Genomic DNA, 24,654 nt, shown 5'->3' on the forward strand with positions numbered 1-24,654 from the left:
GGGACCTGTGGCGGGACTGGTAAGTGCAGAGCCTGGAGTATTTGGGGATAGTCCTAGACACAGCTCAGGCAAAGGTATTTCTGCCTCCAGGGAAACGTTGCACCCTGAGGAACAAGGTTTGCAGTTTGAAGACCAAGAGGGTATCCTTCAATTTGCTTCTGTATGAGGTTGCTAGGGAAGATGGTGTCCTCGATCGAGGCTATTTCCTATTCCTAATTCCACTCCAGACCACTGCAAAGGTACATTCTGTCTGTTTGGAACAAGAAGATTCCAGCCCTGGATTACTGCATATCTCTGTCTCCAGAGGTGCGGCAGAGCCTGAATCGGTGGTTGATAACTCACAGTTTGGAGAAGGGAAGATCCTTTTGGCCAGTGTTGTGGAAGTTGGGAACCACCGATGCCAGCCTTTCAGGTTGGGGGGCCGTTCTGGAGGAGGCCACAGCTCAGGGAATATGGCTTCCATGGGAAAGAGTTCTACCCATCAATGTTCTGGAAATTTTAGCAGTGAGACTGGCTCTGAGGTACTGGACATCTAGGCTTCAGGGTTCTTCTTTAAGGATTCAGTCCAACAATGCCATGGCAGTCACATACATCAACCACCAGGGTGGTACCAGGAGTCGAGGTGCTCAGAAGGAGGTGAACTACATTCTGAACTGGGTAGGGAGATATGTTCCAAGTCTGTCAGCAGTGTTCATTCCAGGTGTGGAAAATTGCCAGGCGGATTATCTCCGTCACCGGCAGTTGATTCCAGGGAAATGGGCTTTGCATCCCAATGTTTTCAAGGAAATCTGCCGGTGATGGGGTTGCCAGGATGTAGATCTGTTGGCATCCAGGTTCAATAACAAGGTCTGTATTTTTGTGTCCAAGCTAAGGGACCTTTGCGTGGCAGGGGTAGATGCCTTAGTGATTCTTTGGAACCAGTTCTCACGGATTTATGCCTTTCCTGCGATGCAGCTGCTGCCGCGTCTCTTACTCAGGATTTGGGAGGAATATAATATGTCTCACTCTTTAGTCCACACTTTTTTTTTTACAAGGGGTGATGTGAATTGTTCCTCCTGTAATTTGCTTTTGCGTCCTTGGGACCTGAACTTGGTTTTAGGGGTTTTGCAAAAGCCATCCTTTGAACCTATTGGAGAGATTCCACTGGTCTTGTAAGGTGTTGTTTCTATTGGCAATCACTTCTGCAAAAAGGGTGTCGGAGCTAGCAGCTCTTTTTTGCAAAGAACCATTTCTGGTTTTGCATCATAATAAAGTGGTGTTGCGGCCTCAACCGACTTTTTTTTTTTACCAAAGGTGGTTTCTAGTTTTCATCTCAATCAGGACATAGTTCTGCCTTCATTCTTTCCTAGGGCTCAGTCAGCAATAGAAAGATCTCTGCATAGCTTGGATGTGGTACGTGCTGTAAGGGTCTTCTTGAAGGTATCAGCACAGGTCAGGAGGTCAGATGCTCTATTCGTGCTGCCAGATTAGCCTAGGAAGGGGCAGGCGGCACCCAGGGTGACTTTCTCATTGGATCCGCCAGTTGATCATTCAAGCCTATGGTTTGATAGGTAAAGTCCCACCCTTTTGGGTGAAGGCACACTCTACCAGGAGTGTGGGGACATCTTGGGCAATTCGCCATCAGGCGTCAGTGGCTCAGGTTTGCAAAGCCGCTACATGGTCTTTGGTTCACATATTCACAAGGTTTTACCAGGTGGATGTCAGAGCCGCAGAGAATTCTACCTTTTGCTGCAGTGTTTTACAGGCGGCTAAGTAAATCCTGAGTGATTATGGATGGTGGCTATCATGGTATTGCCATCCTCTCAAATTTCTTATTGCTTTAGGACATCCCACATAGTCATGAATAGCCTGCTCTGTGTCCCGTGATGTACGATAAAGAAAATTGGAGTTTTTCTACATATTTACCTGTAAAATCCATTTCTTGGAGTACATCACGGGACACAGAGGTCCCGTCCCTCTTTCTGGAATGTCATTGCTTGCTACAAATACTGAAGTATAGTATAGGAGGGGTTGTATAGGGGAGGACCTCCTCTCTGATTGGTTGGCCAGTGTTCATTCACCTATAGGTGGTCTATAACCCAGATAGTCATGAATAGCCGTGATGTATTCCAAGAAATGGATTTTATAGGTAAGTATATATAAAAAATCCAATTTTTAAGCAGAGATTCAGGTCCAGGGTATCTTTTATATATGGTGCTATGAAGATGTCATTATACCTACTGTGTAGCCGAAGTGTGTGATGTTTACACAGTGTTCTTCGGTTCTCGGCTGAGTTGCTATCTGGCTTGCCCCAGGGTTCCACAAGCACAGGACCCAGTTTGCCGTGAATGAGCATTATCAGTTGCCATAGAGTGGGCAGATGGGCCGGCCAGCTTGCCTTCACCATAGCACTGAAAGACTCTTATCCAGGCCAGGCAGTATGCAGGACCACAAGCAGCATTCAGTAGATGGAAGTCTGCCTCTTCCAGTCTTCCTTCACCTTCCCCCTCTGCCCTACTACTGGAGCCAAAGGGTGGGAGGGGATTGTGTGATTTGGGGGTCTGTGATGGGGGAACTCTGATGTAATGGAAGTCTCTTATGTATAGGGGGAAATCTGATGTAATGGAGGACTCTCATGTATAGGGAGGACACTTGATGCAATGGAGGGCTCTCCGGGCTGTGCTGCAGTGCGAATGGGGAAAATAGAAAACAATTGTTCTCAATGTTCTCTAGCTTTCTTCATATTCTAGTGGTGTTCTTCCAGTGAACAAGCCCCAAATTAAACAATCTCCTGTAAACTCTTTGTTAAAATTGTTACCCATCACTTGCAGTTTACAACTATCTGCTGACTTTCTGGTTTTCCACTCGCGGCGCTGATTCCCTGAACTTTTGGTCTTCACAGGAAAAAGATGAAAGCATACAGTGTAGTCTCCAGTCAGTCTGTTAGCTTGTAGAAGGTGGCGGGGAGGAGCACCTGCTTGCCATCCTAGGCTACAGGATGGTGTGTTTCTATTGATGCACACAGTACACTAGTCCCTACATACAAGTGTGTCTATATAGGATGCTGCAAGAGAAAGCAGCCACTATGAAATAGGAAATTTGGGGCAGCGATCAAAGCCCAAGTTCAGCTTTTGGGAAAAAAATAATTGCACATATTTCTGAAGAAAAAAATGTTCATTTATAATTTTTTTCTGCAGTAGCCTGGAAAGCATTGCACCCTTGATCTCTAGATCACAGGTGTAATGTCGGGCTCCTGCAGACTCTCTGTATGGGCAGACAGTTACTGAAGAGCAGGAAGATCAACGAAGAGAGCGCTCACCAGTGCCCTCATAGTTCATTGAAAACTACAAGCCGTCTGCCGCAGTGTAAGACGGTACTTGTAGTCCATTCATTCACGAATCGCTGTAAATAAATGATGTGGCTATGAGGGTGGAGCCCTGTACAGGCTATAATTAAATTGTGACAGCCGGTGCGGGGGGAAGAACCCTCACTCACTGTCACAGGGGGAGAATCGGGGCGGGGGTGATCTACTGGAGCATGTTACACCCTAAATATAGGTGCTACATGCTCCCAAAGGCAAATGTGTCCTTTAAACTGGAGCATAGAAAAAAAAAACCTCTTACAGGTATGTAGCATGGTGTTGGACTCTGTTTCCCTCTAGTGAGATTTTGGATGTAGTTCTTTCTTTCTACCTCTAGATGTCCCCATCTATTCGGGAAATTAAAAAATCCGCCCTTGCAGTGGAGCCCTCCCGCAGTACAGGAATGAATTGCTTGTGTAGTCTAGCGGCAGAGGATTAAGGAGTAAATTCTTACCTGGCTCCCTCCAGCTCTACAATTGTTCTCCCACAGCTGTCTCTGTAAGATTTAACCCACTCGCTTGCACTCCAGCCTCTTCAGCATACCATACAGGGTAATGCCTCTGTATTGTACATGATGATGCTGAAGCTCTGCCCACAAACTGGACCTTAGAGAAGAAGAGAATGTTGGAGTGAAGAATCTTGACCCTGTGACCGCTGTGTCCTGAATGCAGATCCCAGTATTCAGGGCATGGTGATCACATGATCACAATGTCACCTACACTGTTCGTTCATGACAGCTGTGTTGACTATGCTGTGATTGGCCTGCAGCTATCACATGGTACCTGGGCCAATCACAGCACCCTGTACCATGTAATTAGCTGTAGCCAATCACAGATCACTAGTGATCACAGCTGTCATGAATGTTTAACCCATTCATGACAGTTGAACATTTTGCTGTAACAATGAACTTAATTGTTAACACAAATAAAGACAACACAAAAAAAAAAATCCCTGATCACCACACTTGGAGTAATACAGTGGCACTATGGTGACATTAAACTACCCTTATGAAAGTATTTTTTAAAATTTAAAAAAAAAAAAAAAAAAAAATGGAATAAAAAGTTTAATTATTTTTTTTTTAAATGCTGTCACCAGTCAATGACCCTAACTGATCACTGCCACAGGAATCATATGATGACATTGTACTTTACTGGTGACAGTATGTAGAAAAAAATTCTGAACAAAAAGGTCTATTCAATTTCCTCATTTTCAAAAAAATTGTGACAAAAACTTTCAACTTCAAAAAACTCGCCATGCCTCTCACTACATACTTTGGACTGTATACTTTACAAAAAGGGGTCATTTGGGGGCTATTTATACTGTCCTGACGTTTTAGGGCCTCATGAAATGAGATCAGTACATCGGGATCAAATATATATACCATAGTTTGTGGACGCTGCAACTTTCACACAAACCAATTAATATACACTGTTTGGGATATATTTTTTTTTTTTACCAAAGACATATAACAGAATAAATGTTGGCCTAAGTTTTTGAAGAAATTTGGTTTTATTGGATATGTTTTATGACGGAAAGTAGAAAATATTTTTTATTTTCACAGTTTTCTGTCTTTTTTTGGTTTTTTTATATTGCAAAAACCAAAAATAAAACCAGTGGTGATCAAATACCACCAAGAGAAAGCTCTATTTGTGTGAAAAAAATGCTAGAAATGTAATTTGTGTACAGTATTGCATGACTGCGAACTTGCCAGTTAAAGTAGCACAGTGCTGAATAGGAAAAAAATTGCCTGATCATGGATCAGGGGGTAAAACCTTCCAGCACTCAAGTGGTTAAGGAACTAAGCCTAGGTGGGGACATCTAGTGGTAGAAAATTATAACTACAACCAGGGGCAGACTTTCAACTCATGGGGCCCCCGGGCAATAGGGGATCATGGGTCCCCTGTGTCCTTGCCCAAACTCAAAAAAGCCTATCAAAAAGGTACTGGGGCATCTCATGGGGCCCCCTACTGACCTCGGGCCCTTGGGCAGGGCCCGAGTTTCCAAATGGTCAGTCCGCCCCTGACTACAACAGAAATCTCACTAGAGGGAAACAGTGGGAGACTAACATCCTGCTACATTCTTGTAAAGAGGTTTTTTTTTCTTTTTTTTTAATTCTTTATTTAGTCATGGAATTCTGCAGAGCAATACCAAACAGCCATCCCATAAGACATTACCATTGTCTCGAGTGGGAACCAGTCAGTAAAAAGTTAGATAAGGTACATCCAGCATAACAGGACATGTTTGTATACAGGAAAATAATAATAACAACAATAATTATTAAATGTGATAAGCTGTATGGCCTAACAGAGAGCTGCTGGGAATTAGCAAGAATTTTTTTTTTTTTTAAAATGACATGCAAATGATGTAAAAATTAAAGTTTTTAGAGCATCCATGAAGTTTAGGAAGAAGATGATTTAGTAGGCTCTTTTGACATGCTCTGTTGATAGTATATGAGTATTGTGTGTGTTTTATGTTCCGTGTGACTGCTCACTGTGTGTTGCTGATGCGTCCTGTCGTCAGGTTATTTATACCTCCTAGTGCAGCCATGAGTCCGTGTTTAAAGAACAAGAAGGCCACTTAATGTGCAAACAGCCGCTGATGTCACAGGGCCCTTATCTCAATTGCCGATGGCTGAAAGAAGCGATGCAACTTTTCCGATGTCTGGCTGGCGCCAGGCCAAGGGAGTGTGAGTCTCTTCTTCTCTTCATCTGCCGACATTTTACTGATGAGCCAAATTTTTCCTGTGAGAACAGTTCTCTGGGACCTGTATAGAAAAGACGTGTATGAATGAGGCCCATGGTGTGACTGTAAAAGAATCATTTATGTCAGATATAAGTTTAAAGTAGATCTAAACTGAAATCTCAAAAAAGTTCAAAAAAGTTCAAACATGTTAATCTAATTTCAAAAGTTGTTTTTAATCTTAAAAGGTGAGCTCCAGGAAAGGCAAAAATTGTCTAAATACAAAAGTCATGTATATTCTTCCTTGAATCTTGGTGTGATTTGTGTATATCTTCCAAACCTGTGCAGTAGTCCAGTGTGAAACTTTACCTCTGTGTGGGAGCTTCCTGTAATAAAGACCAGTCATTGTTGCTGTCTCTCCTAGTACAGGGTTACTGGTCTTGTCTGCGCCCTTCCTGTAATTTTGGAGGAGGAGGCCTCTAGTGGGTGGAGCTACTATGTCCCTCCCACAGTTCTGTTCTGTGTACAAGTTATGTTCAGCACAGTGGATATGTTATCACTAGGGGCGGACTGACCATTTGGAAACTCGGGCACTGCCCGAGGGCCCAGGGTTAGTAGGGGGCCCCATGAGATGCCCCTGGTACCTTTTTCATGGGCTTTTTTGAGTTTGGGGAAGGACACAGGGGCTCCATAATCCCCTATTGCCTGGGGGCCCCATGAGGTGTCAGTCTGCCCCTGTTTATCACTACTTTTATAAAGTAATACCTGGGTTTGCAAAGGTGTGTGGTGCAAATATAATGGCTGTTGAGGAATATATCCAAATTAAAGTTTTTGTGCTTGGCATCTCAGCTGCTGCAGAGAGCCATACAGGGGATTGGTTCTAGTAATTGACCCCTTTCCCCCCCCCCCCCCCCGCCGATCACCCTTCCTGATGGCCTGGGCCCCATACTGGAGGACTGGGGGAACCCCCTTATCCACTGCCCTGGCTGCCATTACTGATTTAATTCTGATCTAAAAAAATATGCAGATGAAAAGTGTTCACTTAACTGGGTGAATATTTTTGGTCTGGTTCTAAAGCTGACCATACACTGTTCTTCAAGATCCCCTTAGATTGGCTCCTTGGGTGGTCCTGATTGATGCCTCCCACCCAGCATCCAATAATTGAAAAATCAAAGGAACCGGACAGAATATTTGTAGTATATTGTGTGTAATAAATATATATACACATCAAAAGAACTCTTTGCTATGTTATTTTTATGCAAGGTCACCTGGGTATTTGGGGAATAGGCTGTTTATCTAATTAGACATTTCAAAGGGTACATTGTTTACATGTTTAAGGATGATAAAGAATGTGATTTGACCAAACAAGAAGTATTTATTGTTGGTAATTAGGGCATATTATATGGTAAAAGGATGACTGTATCTGGTAAACACTATAGTGAACCTAATTCTTTTCATGAAAGATCAAAAGTGTCAGCCAATCAGAAACCCTCCAGTAAACTGTATTTCAAGGGAAGTTATTTTGGCTGGGAGAGGAGCTTTTTCCTGTCATTAATATGGGAGCAGGGGCGGACTTACCATTTGGAAACTCAGGCACTGCCCGAGGGCCTGGGGTCAGTAGGGGGCCCCATGAGATGCCCCTGGTACCTTTTTCATAGGCTTTTTTGAGTTTGGGCAAGGACACAGGGGCCCCATGATCCCCTATTGCCCGGGGGCCCCATGAGTTGTCAGTCCGCCCCTGTATGGGAGTACAAGTATAGATCATAACTCACATTACTGCATGCATGGAAGCTACCTAGGTGCATATTATAGATCGGACATATGCTGAACGGTGTAGTATCTCTATGCTTGATATGAAGTATCTTAAATGGGACTTTGAGGGTTGTTGTTCATTGTATTAAATATATATACAAAATTGTTGGACAAACAGTGGCTGCATCCAACCAGATGTAGACGCTGTTCAGGTATTTTTGACACCTGGCCGAACCCAACCGTCGAAATACATTATCCACAAGTGAAGATGTGTCCATCCACGCAGTGTAGCATAAATGGAGAAACCTGTTAGATTTTTTTTTCTATTAAAACCTACAGTATTTGTGCTTGGCTAGCAATAGAAGACAAAAGAGACTTCAGAAATGTTGCTGCCACAAGGGAGCCAGCTTTCCATATCCAGGCTTCAAGGATTGCAGCTTTCAGGCCATGCGTGGTCTTGGTATGTTCAACAAGATTCCAGTAAAATGAAGCTGCTACATTCCCTTGTTTGTCCTGCTTGATCATCAGATTTGTTGTGAAGATGCACAGACATGCACAAATTTACATTAAAAAAGAACCTTGATGCATTTAGCACAATGTCCAAGTCAACATATCTCTCTCAGTACCTGTTATCCTTAATAAAAATAATTTTCTGTATTTAGTAAATTTTAAAAAAACAATCCCACACAGGTACAGGTGTTATGCTTGAGCAGAGGAACCTTGATTCATTTCACATTAAATGCTTATTTTGTGAATTTGAATAATTCATAATTAAGCATTTTTTGTGCAGTGGATTAAGGTTTCTCATTTGGTATCACTTCCTCTGTGCATGTCTGTATATCTTCAGAATAATTCTGGTCAAGCAAGGCAATCAAGAGAATGAATCGGTTTTATTATTTGAGAATTGTGCTGAATAATCCAAAGGATAAAAAGGCAGGCAACTAGCATTTTCACAAAGAGGTCAGCAATTTGTATCCCCCCACCCCCATATATTTTTTATTTAGTCTCCCAATGTAATGGAAACCCTCTAGAAGACATTCAGAAGACCCATGTGGTATAGTCGGTCTGAGCATTGTTCTTGTGTTGAGTTGTCTGTGATACTGGTGTCAGCAATCCATTGATTGCAATCTAATGGTCGACCGCAGGCAGGTGATAGGTTGCATTCAAAAGCCTGCCTTGCCGACCTGCAGGTGCTTTTCCAGAGTGACCGGACTGTGCAGGGAAGTGATGAGCTCGGGCGTACTGGCCACCTGAGCTCTGAGGCTAGGAAGGTGTCAAATCCAACCCTAGGCGGTGGAGGCATTCCCGGCCCGCAGCACGCCCTTTGTTTATGTGCAGCTGTGTGGCAGGGAATGCTTCTGCTGCCTGTTTTGCTGTCGGCTTTGACAGATTTCAGGCAGGGTAGCTCAGGTGGATTTGGGCTCTTGTCCAAATGCACCTGAGCTCATCCCCGGTAGGGTTGCCACCTCATCCCTTTTAAACCTCAACACATAATAATTACACAGGCTCTGAGGCTAATTTAATGTAGATAAGCCGCTAAGTGTGTTTAATTGCCACCTTAATGAGCCACAGAACCTGTGTAACTAATATATGTTCGGTTTTAAAGGGATGAGGTGGCAACCCTAATCCCTAGAGGTGTACTGCCCTGCTCCCCACTGGTCCTCCTCTCCAGTTCAACAGCTTGTGGATGACATCATGTGGAATAGACAAGAGAGGAGTTCCAGCGGGGATTAGAGCACCAAAACAAGTAGATCATCCATAGCAGCATTCCTGCGCTGCTCTGCAATCAGTAAACTGCTTCGGTGCCCTCATGAGCCCTCATGTGGTGTCCCCTTCTGGCCCACCCTCTACCATACGATGGACAAGAAAGGAGTTCCAACAGGGATTAGAGCACCAAAACAAGTAGATCATCCATAGCAGTATTCCTGCGCTTCTCTGCAATCAGTAAACTGCTTCTGTGCCTTCCTGAGCCCACATGTGGTGGGCCCTTCTGGCCCACCCTATACCATACCATGGATAAGAAAAGAGTTCCAGCGGGGATTAGAGCACCAAAACAAGTAGATCATGCATAGCAGCTTTCCTGCGCTGCTCTGCAATCAGTACAATGCTTCTGTGCCCTCCTGAGCCCCCATGTGGTGTGCCTTTCTGGCCCACCCCATACCATACCATGGACAAGAAAAGAGTTCCAGGAGGGATTAGAGCACCAAAACAAGTAGATCATGCATAGCAGCTTTTCTGCGCTGCTCTGCAATCAGTAAACTGCTTCTGTGCCCTCCTGAGCCCCCATGTGGTGTGCCCTTCTGGCTCACCCTATACCATACCATACCATGGACAAGAGAGGAGTTACAGCGGGGATTAGAGCACCAAAACAAGTAGATCATGCATAGCAGCTTTCCTGCGCTGCTCAACACCAGGAAACTGCTTCTGTGCCCTCCTGACCCCCCCTTGCACTATACCTTTTTACAGTGACATTAGTTTTATTAGATTTTTCAAAAAATGTTTCATCCCAACTTCCTGTCCTCATACCACCTCTCAAAGGTTGCCTACCCCTGCTGTAATATTTCTGAATAACCCTCCGAGGAAGAACACATTCTGGCTCAGTAAATTAAAACTTTCCCGAATTGCAACTGTATTTGACATTTAATTAAAGCTGAAATCCAGTCAGATATAACCCCCTTCCCCTGTATTTGAGATTTAATTCTCGTTTCATCTAGAGAGGTGTAAAGCAGAGGAACACTTGCCTTATTCCTTGGTTAGGTGATAGCTTACACTTCTAGAATGTGGATGGGGCCCATTACATCTACTTGTAGAATGCAGGATCAGAAGTGATTGCTGATACTGCATTGTAACTCATGTCAGTGAGGGGGAGGCTACATAACTGGAGAAGAGGTGTGGTTTTGTGGGACAGTTTGGCGAATAGCAAGGGGGAGACCTGGGGGGGCTGAGGAATGAGGTAAGTGATTGTTTCTATCACAAGCTCTCCTAGAGCATTAGATCCTTAATTACTTCAATATCGGGCACTTATACCCCCTTCCTGCCCAGGCCAACTTTCAGCTTTCAGCACTGTCGCACTTTGAATGTCAATTGCGCAGTCATGCAACACTGTACCCATATGACATTTTTATCATTTTTCTCACACAAATAGGGCTTTCTTTTGGTGGTATTTAATCACCACTGAATTTTTTATTTTTTGTTAAATAAAAGAAAAAACACCTGAATTTTTTTTAAAACAAATACACTTCTCTTCATTTCTGTTATAACATTTTGCAAATAAATAACATTTCTTCATAAATTTAGGTCAAAATGTATTCTGCTACATTTCTGTGGTGAAAATAATAATAATAATTGAATTTGTATTTTTTTGTTTCTATTTTTTTTTTTTTTTATTACATTTTTTTTTACTATTTTATTTTTCAGCACACTGTGACCAAAGCAATACAATGTTACCATAGTAACATTGAACTACTCTGGGCAAGTGATCAGGATTTTTTTTGTTTTAACACATTATGATTGCTAATACCAATGTATTTCATTGATATTTGCAATCATTGTTACTGAATGAAACTGATTCATTCAGTCTTTTGTTGTGATTAGCTGTGATTGGGCAAAGCTGATCACATGATACAGATGGGCTGTGAATGGCCCTGTCTGTATCATGTGACTGCCTTGACCAGTCACAGCTGACAACATAATTGTATACAATGGATGGCATGGCATTGTTTACAATTGACATGTAATCTGCTGTGATTGGTCACATGACACTGGCAACAGGCCAGTGTAGTGATATGTCATCGGCTGTGTCCCGAGTGTTACTAAACCTAGGACCCTACATTCACTATATCTGGTCTCCTACAGTACACAGAACATGGAAATGCAATTATTTTAGTAAACATAAACTACTAAATACCTTTTCTCATCAGCAGTTAGAGCAGTGACTTCTATCAGTGTCCAGCAGAGCACATGTTAAAGCTTGTAGGAGGAGTTTTTATTTTGCTCTAGGGGGATGCAGGACCCCTGACCTCTGTCTGGATAGTGCTGATTGGCCTTTTGCTGATCATATGCAATACACATCAAACTGAGCATGTGCAGGTTGATTTCACATGATATGTCTTATCAGGAGATAAGAGGGGGACACTGGAAAAAGGGGAGGATCAGAGAAGTCAGGATCAAACAGCCTTTTTACAGAATTCAGAGGATTATCCCCTTAGGTTCCACCATGAGTATAACAAGCATGCTTTACTGCATATCCAGACTGATTTTACTGTTGTGGGTTTAGTAACACTTTAATACAGGGGTGGAGTACCCACATGATATTATTTTTATGAGTTCGATTTTAAAGCGGAACTAGACACTATCTCAGCGCCACAAACTGAAAACACAATTTAATAGCTTTTTAATATCCAAACTAGCTTATTTATTCATGTCCTCTGTGATTTATTTTTGTTGAGAAATCACATAACAATACTCACTAGCATTTCTAGCCCTGTCCATCATGAGTAAGGGCAGATGATTTATGTAGCATTTACTTCCTGTAATCCATATAACCCTAGCTCAGGCATGCGGGCAAGAGGGTTTGCTTAACTGAGAAAGCCCCTCCAGATGAAAAAGGGGAAAAGGTGCCCATGAAGACTCCTGGGATGTATGACATCATTTTGGCCTAGGCCAGAGACCAGGAAGCAACTGAAGACATGTAAAAAACGTTTAAAACAAGTAAATATAATAAACCTTCCTATCTCTTTATTAATGCTAGCAGCATACGGTTTAAAAATAGTTAATGCTGATTCAGAGAGTTTTGGTTCCACTTCAGGAGTTTCGAGGTCAGAGCAGTGACAATGCAATATCATTTGTACATCTTTTCCCTAAAGATGACATTTAGATATGATTTTTATAGCATAGTTGCATTGGTCCAGTTTGGACCAATGTAAATATACATATGTGGGCAGCACAGTGGCTAAATGGTTAGCACTTCCACCTGGCAGTACTAGGGTCGCTGGTTCGAATCCCAGCCACGGCTCCACCTGCCTGGAGTTTGCATGTTCTCCCTGTGCCTGCGTGGGTTTCCTCCAGGTACTCCGGTTTCCTCCCACACTCCAAGGACATGCTGATAGGTTCATTGGATTCTGTCTAAATTGTCCCTAGTATGTGTATGTATGAATGTAAGTTAGGGACCTTAGATTGTACGCCCCTTGAAGGTTAGGGACTGATGTGAATGTACAATATATATGTAAAGCGCTGCGTAAATTGACAGTGCTATAGAAGTACCTGAAATAAATGAATATGTCATACCTGACTGATACCTCTGTAAGCTGCAAATCCCTGTAGTAGGTCCTGCAATTACAGTGAGAGAAGCAGTTATCTGGGTCCAGTGCTGAGTGACTGCCCTTCAGCATTGTAACCACAGGGGGTCGCTTGCTCACCATTGCTGCCATTCACAGAATGTTTTTTTAATTAATTCAATGAATACAAAGGCATTTTCTGTTTGGACAAGGTGCTTGTGACATCACTACTTCGCTTCTGCACCTCATCCAATCAGAGAATGCCTTGTATTTACTGAAATACAAGAATTTCTCTGAATTGTGGCAGTGCCGAGTGAGCATACCCCTGTGGTTACTATGCACTAGGGCAGCTGCTCAGCATTGGATCTGGAAGACTTTTATTATCAGTGAAGTAGCAGTGACTACTACATTGATGTGCAGCTTACACAGGGTTCAGGTATGAGGTATGCATGCTTACATTGGTCCAAGCTCGACCCATGTAACCATGCTTTAAATAATCATACTTTTTTAACTATTTCAAACCTTTGTTTTCTTATTTCTTTATTAAAATAATTTTGGTTGACTATTAGTATTGACATATCAGCATGGATGTCACTCCACTTCCTCAAACTCAGTCTTTCCAAAACTGAGCTCTTAGTATTCCCCCCAGCCCGTGCCCCCTCCCCTGACTTCTCCATCAAGATCAAACACACAATCATCAGTCCCTCCCCTCATGCCAGGGTACTAGGTGTAATCCTAGACTCCCATCTGTCCTTTCAGCCCCAAATCCAATCACTGTCCAAATCTTGTAGACTTCACCTCTGCAACATCTCCAAGATACGCCCGTTCCTAACCTCTGAAACTACTAAGCAATTTATTCATTCCCTGGTTACATCATGCCTTGACTATTGTAACTCCCTCCTCATTGGCCAACCTCATCGCAGGCTATCCCCTATTCAGTCTATCATGAATGCTTCTGCCAGACTCATCCACCTTACTAATTGTTCTGTATCTGCCACCCCTCTCTGGCAATCCCTCCACTGGCTTCCCATTGCCCAACAGATAAAATTCAAAACACTAACAATAACATATAAAGCCATTTATAACTCTGCCCCAAATTACATCACCGATCTTGTCTCCAAATATCACCCAAATAATCCTCTCCACTCCTCCCACGACCTCCTGCTCTCTAGCTCCCTTGTCTCTTCCTCCCATGCTCATCTCCAGGACTTCTCCAGAGCTTCCCCCATCCACTGGAACTCTCTACTCCAATTTATCAGACTATTGCCTACTTTGCTCACTTTTAGGCTATCTCTGAAAACCTATCTCTTCAGGAAAACCTATGCTGCCCTCAGCTAATAATGGAATCTTCTACTCCTCCTACCAGTCCATCCCCCACAGTTATTACCTTTTGTACCACTAGCCCCTCCCTCCTAGATTGTAAGCTCCAAGGAGCAGGGCCCTCCTATCCCTCTTGTATTGAACTGTATTGTTGCTGTATTGTCTCCCTTTATGTTGTAAAGCGTTGAGCAAACTGTTGACGCTATATAAATCCTGTATAATAATAATAGAATTGTCATTCATTTGCTATGAGTTACTTTATTCCAGGGCTGCAAACAGGTCTCTATCTGTGTATCAACATACAGTATTCATCACAATATGGCAGTTCTTTTTATGTAACATTAAGGCAGCAGGGTATAAACCTGAATTCCCCTTTAACTTTAATTGTTCTGGTTTGGTTGCTGAGCATTCACTTGTACAGTTTTGGGAAATACTTGTAGCCAAGCCAGATATCAAACACATATTATAATCTTATATCCGTTTTAGCGTACTCGGCATTTGAACCATCTGTGTTGCTAATTAAATGGCTTGTTTCCACTTTTAATTACTAGAAAGGATTACAATGGACGTTTTTTTAAGTTGGCAAGACGGTGGGTACACAATGTGTGTGTCCAGGGACAAGCCATCCTGTTCTGTGTAGTTTAGTATTGTGTCACATTGATAAAGCTACAGAGGAATTAAGAAATGGGGGACAGAAGAAAGAAGGCACAGGGGATAGAGGAAAGAAGAGAGAAGAAGAGATTGGGAAGGGTGAGAGAAAGACATGCAGGAGAGACTAGTGGGCAGAAAAAAATATGACACAAGAGGGCCTGTAATAAATTATACTGCTCTTGTTTACATGATCATCCAGAAAAGGGTTAAATACATTCCAGAATATCTTGCACATTTTCACACAGTCGGTTTCTTTTTTAAGCTTCAGTCTGGTCCTGAAAGGCTAGGGGTCACTTTATCTCCTGGGAATCATGCTAGCTGAATAGACTGTCTGACTTATCTCTGGGTGTAATGGAAAACACAGCAAGCTTTGAGTACCAGTAGGCTAGCTCTGGACTTGCCAACAGTAGACTAATTCTGGACTTGCCACCTAGCCCTGGACATGCAACCAGTAGAATGGTCCCGAACATGCCCCCGGTAGATTGGTCCAGGACAAGCCACCAGTAGACCAGTCTTGGATGAGTCACCAGTAGACCGGTCTTGAACGCGCCACCAGTAGACTGACCCTGGATGCGCTACCAGTAGGCTGGCCTTGGACGCGCCACCAGTAGGCTGGCCCTAGACGCACCATCAATAGACTGGCCCTGGTTGCGCCACCTGTAGAGTTGTACACGTCCATACCCTCAGTAGATTGTACCTGGATGTGCCCACAGTAGACTGGACTACACAGGCCAGCCTTCACTCCCCACATTCATCACCACTTGAGTCTTGGCTGCCCATGACCCTTTCACTGGTTCTACGCTTTTCCTTCCATGGACCGCTTTTGGTAGTTCCTGACCACTGCAGACCATGAACATCCCACAAGAGCTGCAGATTTGGAGATGCCTCTGAACCAGTCATCCATCCATTACAATTTGGCCCTTGTCAAAGCCGCTCAAGTTCTTATGCCTGTCCATTTTTTCTGCTTTTAAAACATAAACTTCAGGGACAACATGTTCACTTACTGCGGTAATATATCCCACTGATTTTCAGATGTAATTGTAAAGAAAGAGTCAATGTTATTCACTTTACCTGTCAGTTGCCATAGTGTTTTGGCTGATGGGTGTATATATGTGTGTGTACGGATCTTACAAACTGGACAGCATTCCCTGCTTTCTTCATTTAAAAAGTACAGTATTAAACATACAGTAGTGCCATCTTTGGTTCATTGCTTAGTGTTCCCTCCAGGGTTGAGAAACTGATATGAATGTGAGAGAGATTAAAGGCAGCCATGGTAAAAATCTGCTAAGGGGGGGCCTGAGACTGCTATTTTTATGGCCATACCAGTTCTTGGTCCAGCCAGAGCACTAGAACCATATCTCCGTGCTTTCTGCCAAGAGAAAGGGGGACACCTTCTAGTGCCTAGTATATAGACAAAGAACACAACCCGCCCACACCCCAAATTACCCGTACCGTGTAGAATTAATATACAAAAAATGATTGGTTATAATAGAAATATAGAGTAGGCAAAATAAGTATTGAACACATCACCATTTTTCTAGATAAATATATTTCTAAAGGTGCTATTGACATTTCACCACATGTCAGTAACAACCCATGCAATCCATACATACAAAGAAACCAAAACAAATTCAGAAAATAAGTTATGTGTAATTAAATGGAATGACACAGGGAAAAAGTATGGAACACATGAAGAAAGAGAAGTGCAAAAAGGCATGGAAAGCTGAAACACCAGCGGAAATCTATCAGTAATTAGAAAGCAATCTTGTCCCTTGTCAGTGTAAATTAATATCAGCTGGTTCAATCTCAACTGATGGCCTATACAAAGGTTTTTCATTGCCAAGGTGTCACACAAAAAACAAATCTCATGATGGGTAAAAGCAAAGAGCTCTCTCAAGACCTCTGCAACTTTATTATTGCAATATATACTTATGTCATTAGTTACAGAAGGATTTCTAAACTTCTGAATGTTCCAGTGAGCACTGTTGCGGCCATAATTCGGAAGTGGAAAGAACATAACTTCACCATAAACCCGGCCATGACCAGGTGTTCCTCGCAAGACAGAGGAGTGAAAAAGATTGTCAGAAGAGTTGTCCAAGCACCAAGGACCACTTGTGAAGAGCTTCAGAAAGACCTGACTTGAATCCAAATGAAAAGAACTAAAGAGCTGAGTTCATAGAAGAGGCCCACGGAACTTTCAAGATTTGAAGACTGTGTGGACGAAGATAGTTTCTCCATACAGGAGGTGTCATTAAGCTGTCAACAAAGGATTTTGTACAAAGTATTAAATACATTTCAGTTAGTGTGTTCAATACTTTTTCCCTATTTAATTCCGATTTATTATACATAACTTAATTTATGAACTTATTTGTTTTGGTTTCTTTGTATGTATGGATTGCATGGGTTGTTGCTAACATGTGGTGAAAATTTCATTTCATTAGCACCTTTAGAGATATATTTACCTAGAAAAATGGTGACGTGTGAAATACGTATTTTACCCGCTGTGTGTGTGTGTGTGTGTATATATATATATAGTAATGTAATAAAAAAAAAAGAGGGCAGAGGGACAACAGACAAGTATTCTTAACAGTGGTAATGTGTTTGACGATAACTTGGTGTTCTGAGAAATACATGCAGTGGTTTAAATAGTTTGAATCACTATTGCTTAAAAATCTGATGTTGCTTGAGAATAATAATTCTGAGTCTGTATATCTGAAAGTACCAAGGTGACTGGATAAGTAAGGGCCTTTATTGACAGGCTTCTCTCCCCACACAGATCTGTGGGAAAACAAAAGCAGGTGAAATGCAGGTTGGAAACAGGTCAAATACACCTGTCGATGAATTATTATTATACAGTATTTATAAAGTGCCAACAGTTCGCTCAGCGCTGTACATTACAAAGGGGGACAGAACATGCGACAGAACAATAACAATACAATGCAAAACATGAGGGAATCGAGGACCCTGCTCTTTCGAGCTCTGAACAATCTCAGTAAGCTCCTCGACACAGCCCAAAGCCAATTGATACTGACCCTAAAGCTGGTCATACACTAATAAAATTTCATTTTAAATAGTTTGTTTTAAGAACTTTCATTTTATTTTCTAAATGTTGGTGGGGTCAATCAACATTCGTCTTTGACTGCAGTGACAAAACTTGCAGGATGGAAAGTTTTTCTTGCACGAATGAAATTATAACTGTGTATGTGGTTTTTGTTCAGTAAAGTCCATTCATTACAAAATTGAATGTTATAAGTAAATGAAATTTTGAAGTACCTGCAAACAATTTCCAAGTCACTGAGACCTTATGTACAAATGTAAATTTGAAAATCTGCTAGTGTATAGTTATTGTAAGATAACCAGACAGGTATCAGGAGAAGTCGGTCAACAATGGTGGACCATACATTTTTCTCAGCACTGGTCTTCTTTAGAGGAAACCTTTGTGGATAGAAATGTGTGAACTGTGATTGGTGACTTCTTTGATGAATATGCAGGGTAGGAGCTCACACTTTTCTGATTGTGCCAGGGAAAATGCTTACCAGGTAGTCGAGCTAAGTTCATGATGACAACGCCAAAGCTTGCATCACTAAAACCAAATTGGTTCCCATATTTTATCATGTGTCCTCCGCTCAATGCAGAGGTGGATTGGGAGCCCCAACAACACACAAGCTACAATCTAAGTGCAGAATGCGTGTGAAAGACTGCCGTATTTCTAAATGGGATAACGTCTATGTGTTATGTGACTGTATGAGATACAAGTATATCTAAAGCCAAATTTTGGAGGTAGTAGGAGATGGTTTAAACCGGTCAGGTCTTTTATTTACCACCTGTGTTCCATTGGTGAGATTTCCCTTTACTTTCTGTTCTGTAGACAAAACAGGACATGAGAGGAAGTCTGTACAAAGTGGGGGAAATTGCTTCTTAGGCAGTTGTCATGTCATAGTGACATAAATGGCAATACAAATTTTCACTACCCAGCCCAAAATATATATTGGCTTTAGATACGCTTTAAAGTGGTAGTAAACCCACTTTGTTCATTTTACTTACAGGTAAGCTTATAATAAAGCTTACCTGTAGGTAAAATTAATATCTCCTAAGCGTGCGCCATTTAGGAGATAGTCAGGTTTTTTTAGCTGGTGCATGCTCTCTGAAAGAACAGCATACCCATGCCGTTATTTCAGAGGACTATGCCATTGCATGATGTCATCGCGGCTCAGCCAGTCAGATAGCTGGAGCTTGGAAACCCGAAAGGAAGACCGTGTGAAGATGGAAGCCTTTACAGCGGAGACAGCATGCTGCTGGAGGGCTTCGTCTTAAGGTAAGCTATGCATAATGTGCTAGTATGCCATTCATACTAGCACATTATGCCATTGCCTTGCAGGGAATGTTTTTTTTGTATGTGGTCTACTACCGCTTTAAGTGCCGTCTTTTACTTTAATTATCAATAGGATAGCTTACATTGTGTTTTCTTCTTTCTTTTTTTTACATGCAGGTGGTTTGCCTTGATGGAAATTCACTTGTTGGTGGTTTTATTCCTCTACAAATATGAGTTCCAGTTACTGGATCCGCTTCCCAAACAGGTACATGTTTCTATTGTTTATGCAGCTTATAATTCCAGATATGGATATTTTATACATAGTTACATTGGTCCAGCTTGGACCAATGTAATTCTGTATATACCGTACCTGGGTGAAACCCCTGGGGACCTGAAATCTGTGAAGTAGACACCACTTCTCCAGTGATCTCCACTTGCTTCTGGGTCCTGCGCTGAGCAGGCAGCCTGCTACATTCTGAACACAGGATGTTGGCTGCTCGGCACGGGCACCATTCATAGCATGCTTTGTATTTTCTAAATGAATGCAGTGTTCTCTGATTTGATGAGGTGGAGAGCACAATCAGCAGTCCTGTATTGTAAGTGAAGACACCAAAGCCAGAGCGCTAGAGGGAAGAGATGAGTGCTGGCTGCCTGTAAGTCAGTACATTTGCATTGCAGCTACCCTAGGCTAAAATAAAAAAGCACATTTAACTCTCAGCGTTAAGAGTAGTTTTTAATTTTTCTCCGGAGTTTAGCTTTAAATCACCTGCCCCCCCATCCCCATCCACTGTGTATGGCAGATTGTTGCCACATAGTTTATTTATGGTCTCAGGTACAAAGTGATATGTGGATCGCTGGGCATCTCGTTAACTTAATCAGCCCAGAGCTGCAGTGGAAAGTCCAGGTCACCCCTGAGCTCGGCCGTGTGATGTGATGCCGACCATGGCCTGGCATACCTGTCATTGTTGTGTCATGATTCAGAGTTTGAAAGGGGATAGTGAGTGTTGAGAGCTGGGCGTGTGCTGGATTCATTCCACCGCCATGAAAGAATGATGACCTTCACTGGTATTGCTAGTGTTTTCCTATCATGTAACATTGTGTGTGGGAGAAAAATACCAACTGCACACAATACCTGACTGGCTGGAGCAGTCTACCTAACAGAAGACCAGAGGTGGGTATCCTAGAGCCTCCCAGGGTTGGACAACGCTTCCTAAGCTAGGACTGTATTTACTTTGAATTTGATCTTTAACTCAAAAAAAATGAAGATTTGCTTTGTTATAGGAAATATTTATAAATGTAAAGTTTTACCTTTTGTCTAGAATACTTTAAAAATAGCAGTGTACATCCTGGTATGTGAATGTGCCAGTGGTATTCCTGTACCTACATCCTAATAGCTGTATACCTGCAGTGTGAGATCTAAGGCACTGCTGGCCCTGACTGCTAATCTCGAGGTTTGGAGTGAGGTTTGTTGATGTCACTACTGTGCTACTCACTCCTTGCTACAGACTCTCACATGAGGCAGGAAAGCCCTGCCGCTACCAGTATGGCCACCTCCATACAGAGACACAGTGCAGATCAAAGCATTGTAGGCCAGTAATATGGAAGTGGTCATCTGCACGGAGACCACAGGCAATACTGGTGACTAGTCCCTTTCCCTCTGCCTGCCATTTTGCGCACAGATTCCAGGGTTTAGTGCCACTTTAAAGCCAACCAAGAACCTATGCCTAGAGCAGCAGGGTAAGTGGACTGCACCAAGCCTTGGGAGGTGCACACCATTATACCTTTCCTTGTATTTTGTATCCCTCTCCTGGATAGCTCTGGACAGATTTGGCTTAAATCAGGAGGAGATCTGTAGCTTTAATAGAAGAAGTGTTAAGAAAGTGCTGGACCAGGGGGTTGAAATTACATAGGGATTGAGAGGGGCAGCCCTCTATAAACTGGGGTATCCTCAAGGGTCACAAGAACAGTAATGTAGAAAGGGTGAGAGTGGTATGAACAAGTATGAGCCTAGTAGGTTTTTATTGTAGATGACAACAGAATAAATCCAGTGTGGTTCAGGGGCTCACACTTCCCCATTTATCAGGGCCAGCATACAGTATTTATTACAGCTGTTTTGGTTTTGTAGTCATGCTGCATAGCTGATGATCCAAAACAACTGTAATTTATTCCGTCCAGTTTTTTTCCTTAATCGATGCCAGCCTTTTAAACCCTGACAAAGGAGGAGGTGTGTGTTCCCGAAATGCGTTCGCTTTATTCTGTTGTCATTTCCTGACACTGCCATCCTTTCTACATTTTTAAAAGAACTTTAGGGAGAAGAGTCCATGGAATGTTGAGAGTAGTCTTTGCATATATATATTATTATTCTATAACAGCACATTCTAGCAGTAGCGTGTTACAAAATAAATGCATTACGCAAGAGGCGGAGCTTGTTCATTGGGTTGTTCTCAGCCAAGTGTGCTAAGGGCCCCAAGACTTTTAAATATGTAACCTATGATGTGGGCATCCATACATAAAATTGGCTGCATTCATGGTATTCAAGGTATTTATTGCCTCTCGTGAAAATCAAAGTACTCCCCTTGACAATGCCTGCCTTAATCTGCTTTTTTCTGCAAAAGGACAGCAATATATCAAGGGCAGACTGACCATTCGAGCACTCGGGCACTGCCCAAGGGCCCAGGGTCAGTAGGGGACCCCATGAAATGCTCCTGGTACCTTTTATAGGTTTTATTGGGTGTGCTTTGAGTGTGGCCAAGGACACAGGGGCCCCATGATCCCCTATTGCCCGGGGGCCCCATGAGCTGTCAGTCCGCCCCTGCAATATATATATATATATATATATATATATATATATATATATATTATATAATTTTGTTTTATTTTTTATTTTATTTATTTTTAGGCATCATCCAGGGTCAAGATATATTTCCTGGCCTGAGATGCTGATTCAGGCATTGCCCAATCATGTAAATCCCAAACTTTGTGTTCACAAATGTCTGATGCAGATTAGCCACTGTTGCAGCCTCTTATCCTGTGACTTGCAACAAAGTTACCATGTTGCAGCCTGACCACTGGTGGAGAGAAGACTAGGAAATGCTTCCTCCTGTCTACAAATGAATGATGACATCAGTCACTTAAAGGAGAAGTAAAACCGGAGCTTGTTTGGCTGTACTTCCCCTGTGGATCACAGGAGTGCAGTTCATTCTGCACTCTTTTGACCTGTTTTCAGCCGTCAGCAGGCTAAAGTCCGTTTTTGGCTGACATGACTCAGTTGATCCAGATGGGGAAAGATTCTGACTTTAAAGACCTTGACCAGCACCTGGCTCAGCCTCTCAGCAAGCTACTGGGAGCCTGAGCCAGCCGCTCCCACTCCCTCCGCAGCCTAGTGCTCCAATGAGTGCTAGAGGGGAGGGGGGATAAAGCAGAGAGCAGTGACTGACAGTCACTGCTCTCTTCTCAGAGCGTCAGGGAAAACTGAGTGATTAGCAGTGTCTGATCTCTCAGTTCTTACCCTTAAAGCCAGCTCGATGCTGCATCCACCTAGGTGCAAAAAAAAGGCATACTTCAAGTCACTGACAAAGGTCATTGTGTAGAGTTCAAGCACTGCTATTTAATGATAAATTATTTTTTATAATGCAACTCTTGCTGTATATCACAAGGAATTTATTCATAAAGTTACTGAAAAGTCTACCATAAAATAGAATTCCAGCCAAAGCCTAAATAGTCTTAAAAATGCTCCCCCCCCCCCCAACACCTATACTAACTAATATGTGTAAAAAAGATGTATATATTCACTTATTTTCAGCCTGCTCCCATCCTGTCACATGATTTAGCTCCCCTATGTCAGGCAGCGGTGGCTGCAGGGGAGAGAAGGGACCAACGACAATGGCTGCACCATGGGAGACTATGGGTGATGTCGCTCCATTGCCTCTGTTTCCTTGCAGCTGCCACGAGCTGACACAGGGCATTATCTGACCAGACCATAGCAGGCTGAAAATAATTACAATTTTTTATACAGTTTAGTTAGTATAGGTGTTAGGAGGGGGAAGGGAGAAATGTTACCACTAGTGAGGCTTTAGCTGAAATTCTGCTTTAAAGTGGAACTTCACTCTCTCAATTAACATTGACTATTTTTAATCCTTCTGCTACTAGCATTAGCAAATGGATAGGAAAATACAGTATATCATATTTACTTGTTTTGAACTATTTTTTTTTGTTTCTTTAATAACTTACTAGTTTCTATACCTACGCATCTTATGTCACACATCCCAGGAGTCTTTAGGAGGGGAGGTGGGTTTTCTCAGCTAAGCACACCCTCCTGCCTGTATGCCTGAGCTAAGGGCAGATGGAGTCCAGGAAGTAAATGCTACATGATTCATCTGCCCTTACTCAAGATGGCCACAGTTAGAAATGCAAGGGGTTGTTTTTCAAAGTGATTTCTCAGTAAAATAAAGCATGGAGACATGGATGGGGGAGAATGCTTTTAATATTAAAAATGAATGAAATAGCATTTTTGTTTTGCGGTGCTCAGATACAGTACAGTTCCCCTTTAACTTGATGGCTATACTGCTTTCCCAGCAGCATACCTGTGGTCTATTAGGCCACAAGACAAGTGCTTATTGTGGACTTGAAGTGTAGAGACTATCATGTTGCACCCCATTACAGTATCCTAAATTTGGAATCCTCTTCCAGGACCCCAAGCTTTGGAAAATAAATCTATAGATATTGTGGAGTAAATCTGCAGCTCTGAAACCCTGGGACAGATTTTAGGCAGAATTCAGCCATGTGTTCAGATAAGAGTGAAGATTTCCAGGAACAGGCATGTTGAACTCAAATGACACAAAGTGCCAAACTGGGAAAGATAAATCTGTGTTGTAACCTTCCCGATTCTCTGGCTTTATATCTTTCTGAGTCACTAACTCAGCAAGTATACAGCATTATTTCAGAATTTAAGTCTGACTTCAGATCTACGCCTGGGTTAGTGACTCAAAATATTAAAGCTTATGAAGCAGATTGACACTGGGCAGCTAGCAGAGATAGACAATGGCAGACCATTTTTTCCTTTAAGGTACAGTAGATGTAAACTCTAACTAGGGGTCCTCAAACCTTTTAAACAAAATGCCAGTTCACTGTCTGTCACACTGTCTGGGGGCTGATATGTGGTCAGTAAAAGAAAAAATTTGTCCAGCTTCAGAGGTCAGTAGGAGTAAAAATGTTCCAACCATACAAACAAACTGCAACTGTCCCAATCTATAACTGGCCTTTGCAGCAAGGAGCTCATGGAAGGGTGACGCATGTCAAACAACCGCAAAGAAAAATTCCCAGCT

The 24,654-nt window shown here is 42.4% G+C and overlaps 1 protein-coding gene across 1 annotated transcript in view; it reads left to right on the plus strand.

The window, feature by feature from the left end:
• The window catches only part of LOC149455785 (24-hydroxycholesterol 7-alpha-hydroxylase-like), a 116,825-nt gene that overhangs the window by 79,147 nt on the left and 13,024 nt on the right, over positions 1–24,654 (plus strand). The window contains exon 11 of the mRNA XM_089685902.1: positions 19,508–19,595. Coding sequence (XP_089542028.1) covers positions 19,508–19,595 — 88 coding nt within the window. The remainder of the gene's footprint in view (positions 1–19,507; positions 19,596–24,654) is intronic.

The sequence above is a fragment of the Staurois parvus genome, unplaced genomic scaffold (genome assembly GCF_062004578.1).
Source record: "Staurois parvus isolate SC_StPar_1 unplaced genomic scaffold, SC_StPar_1.0 ptg000388l, whole genome shotgun sequence".
Taxonomy (NCBI): Eukaryota; Metazoa; Chordata; class Amphibia; order Anura; family Ranidae; genus Staurois; species Staurois parvus.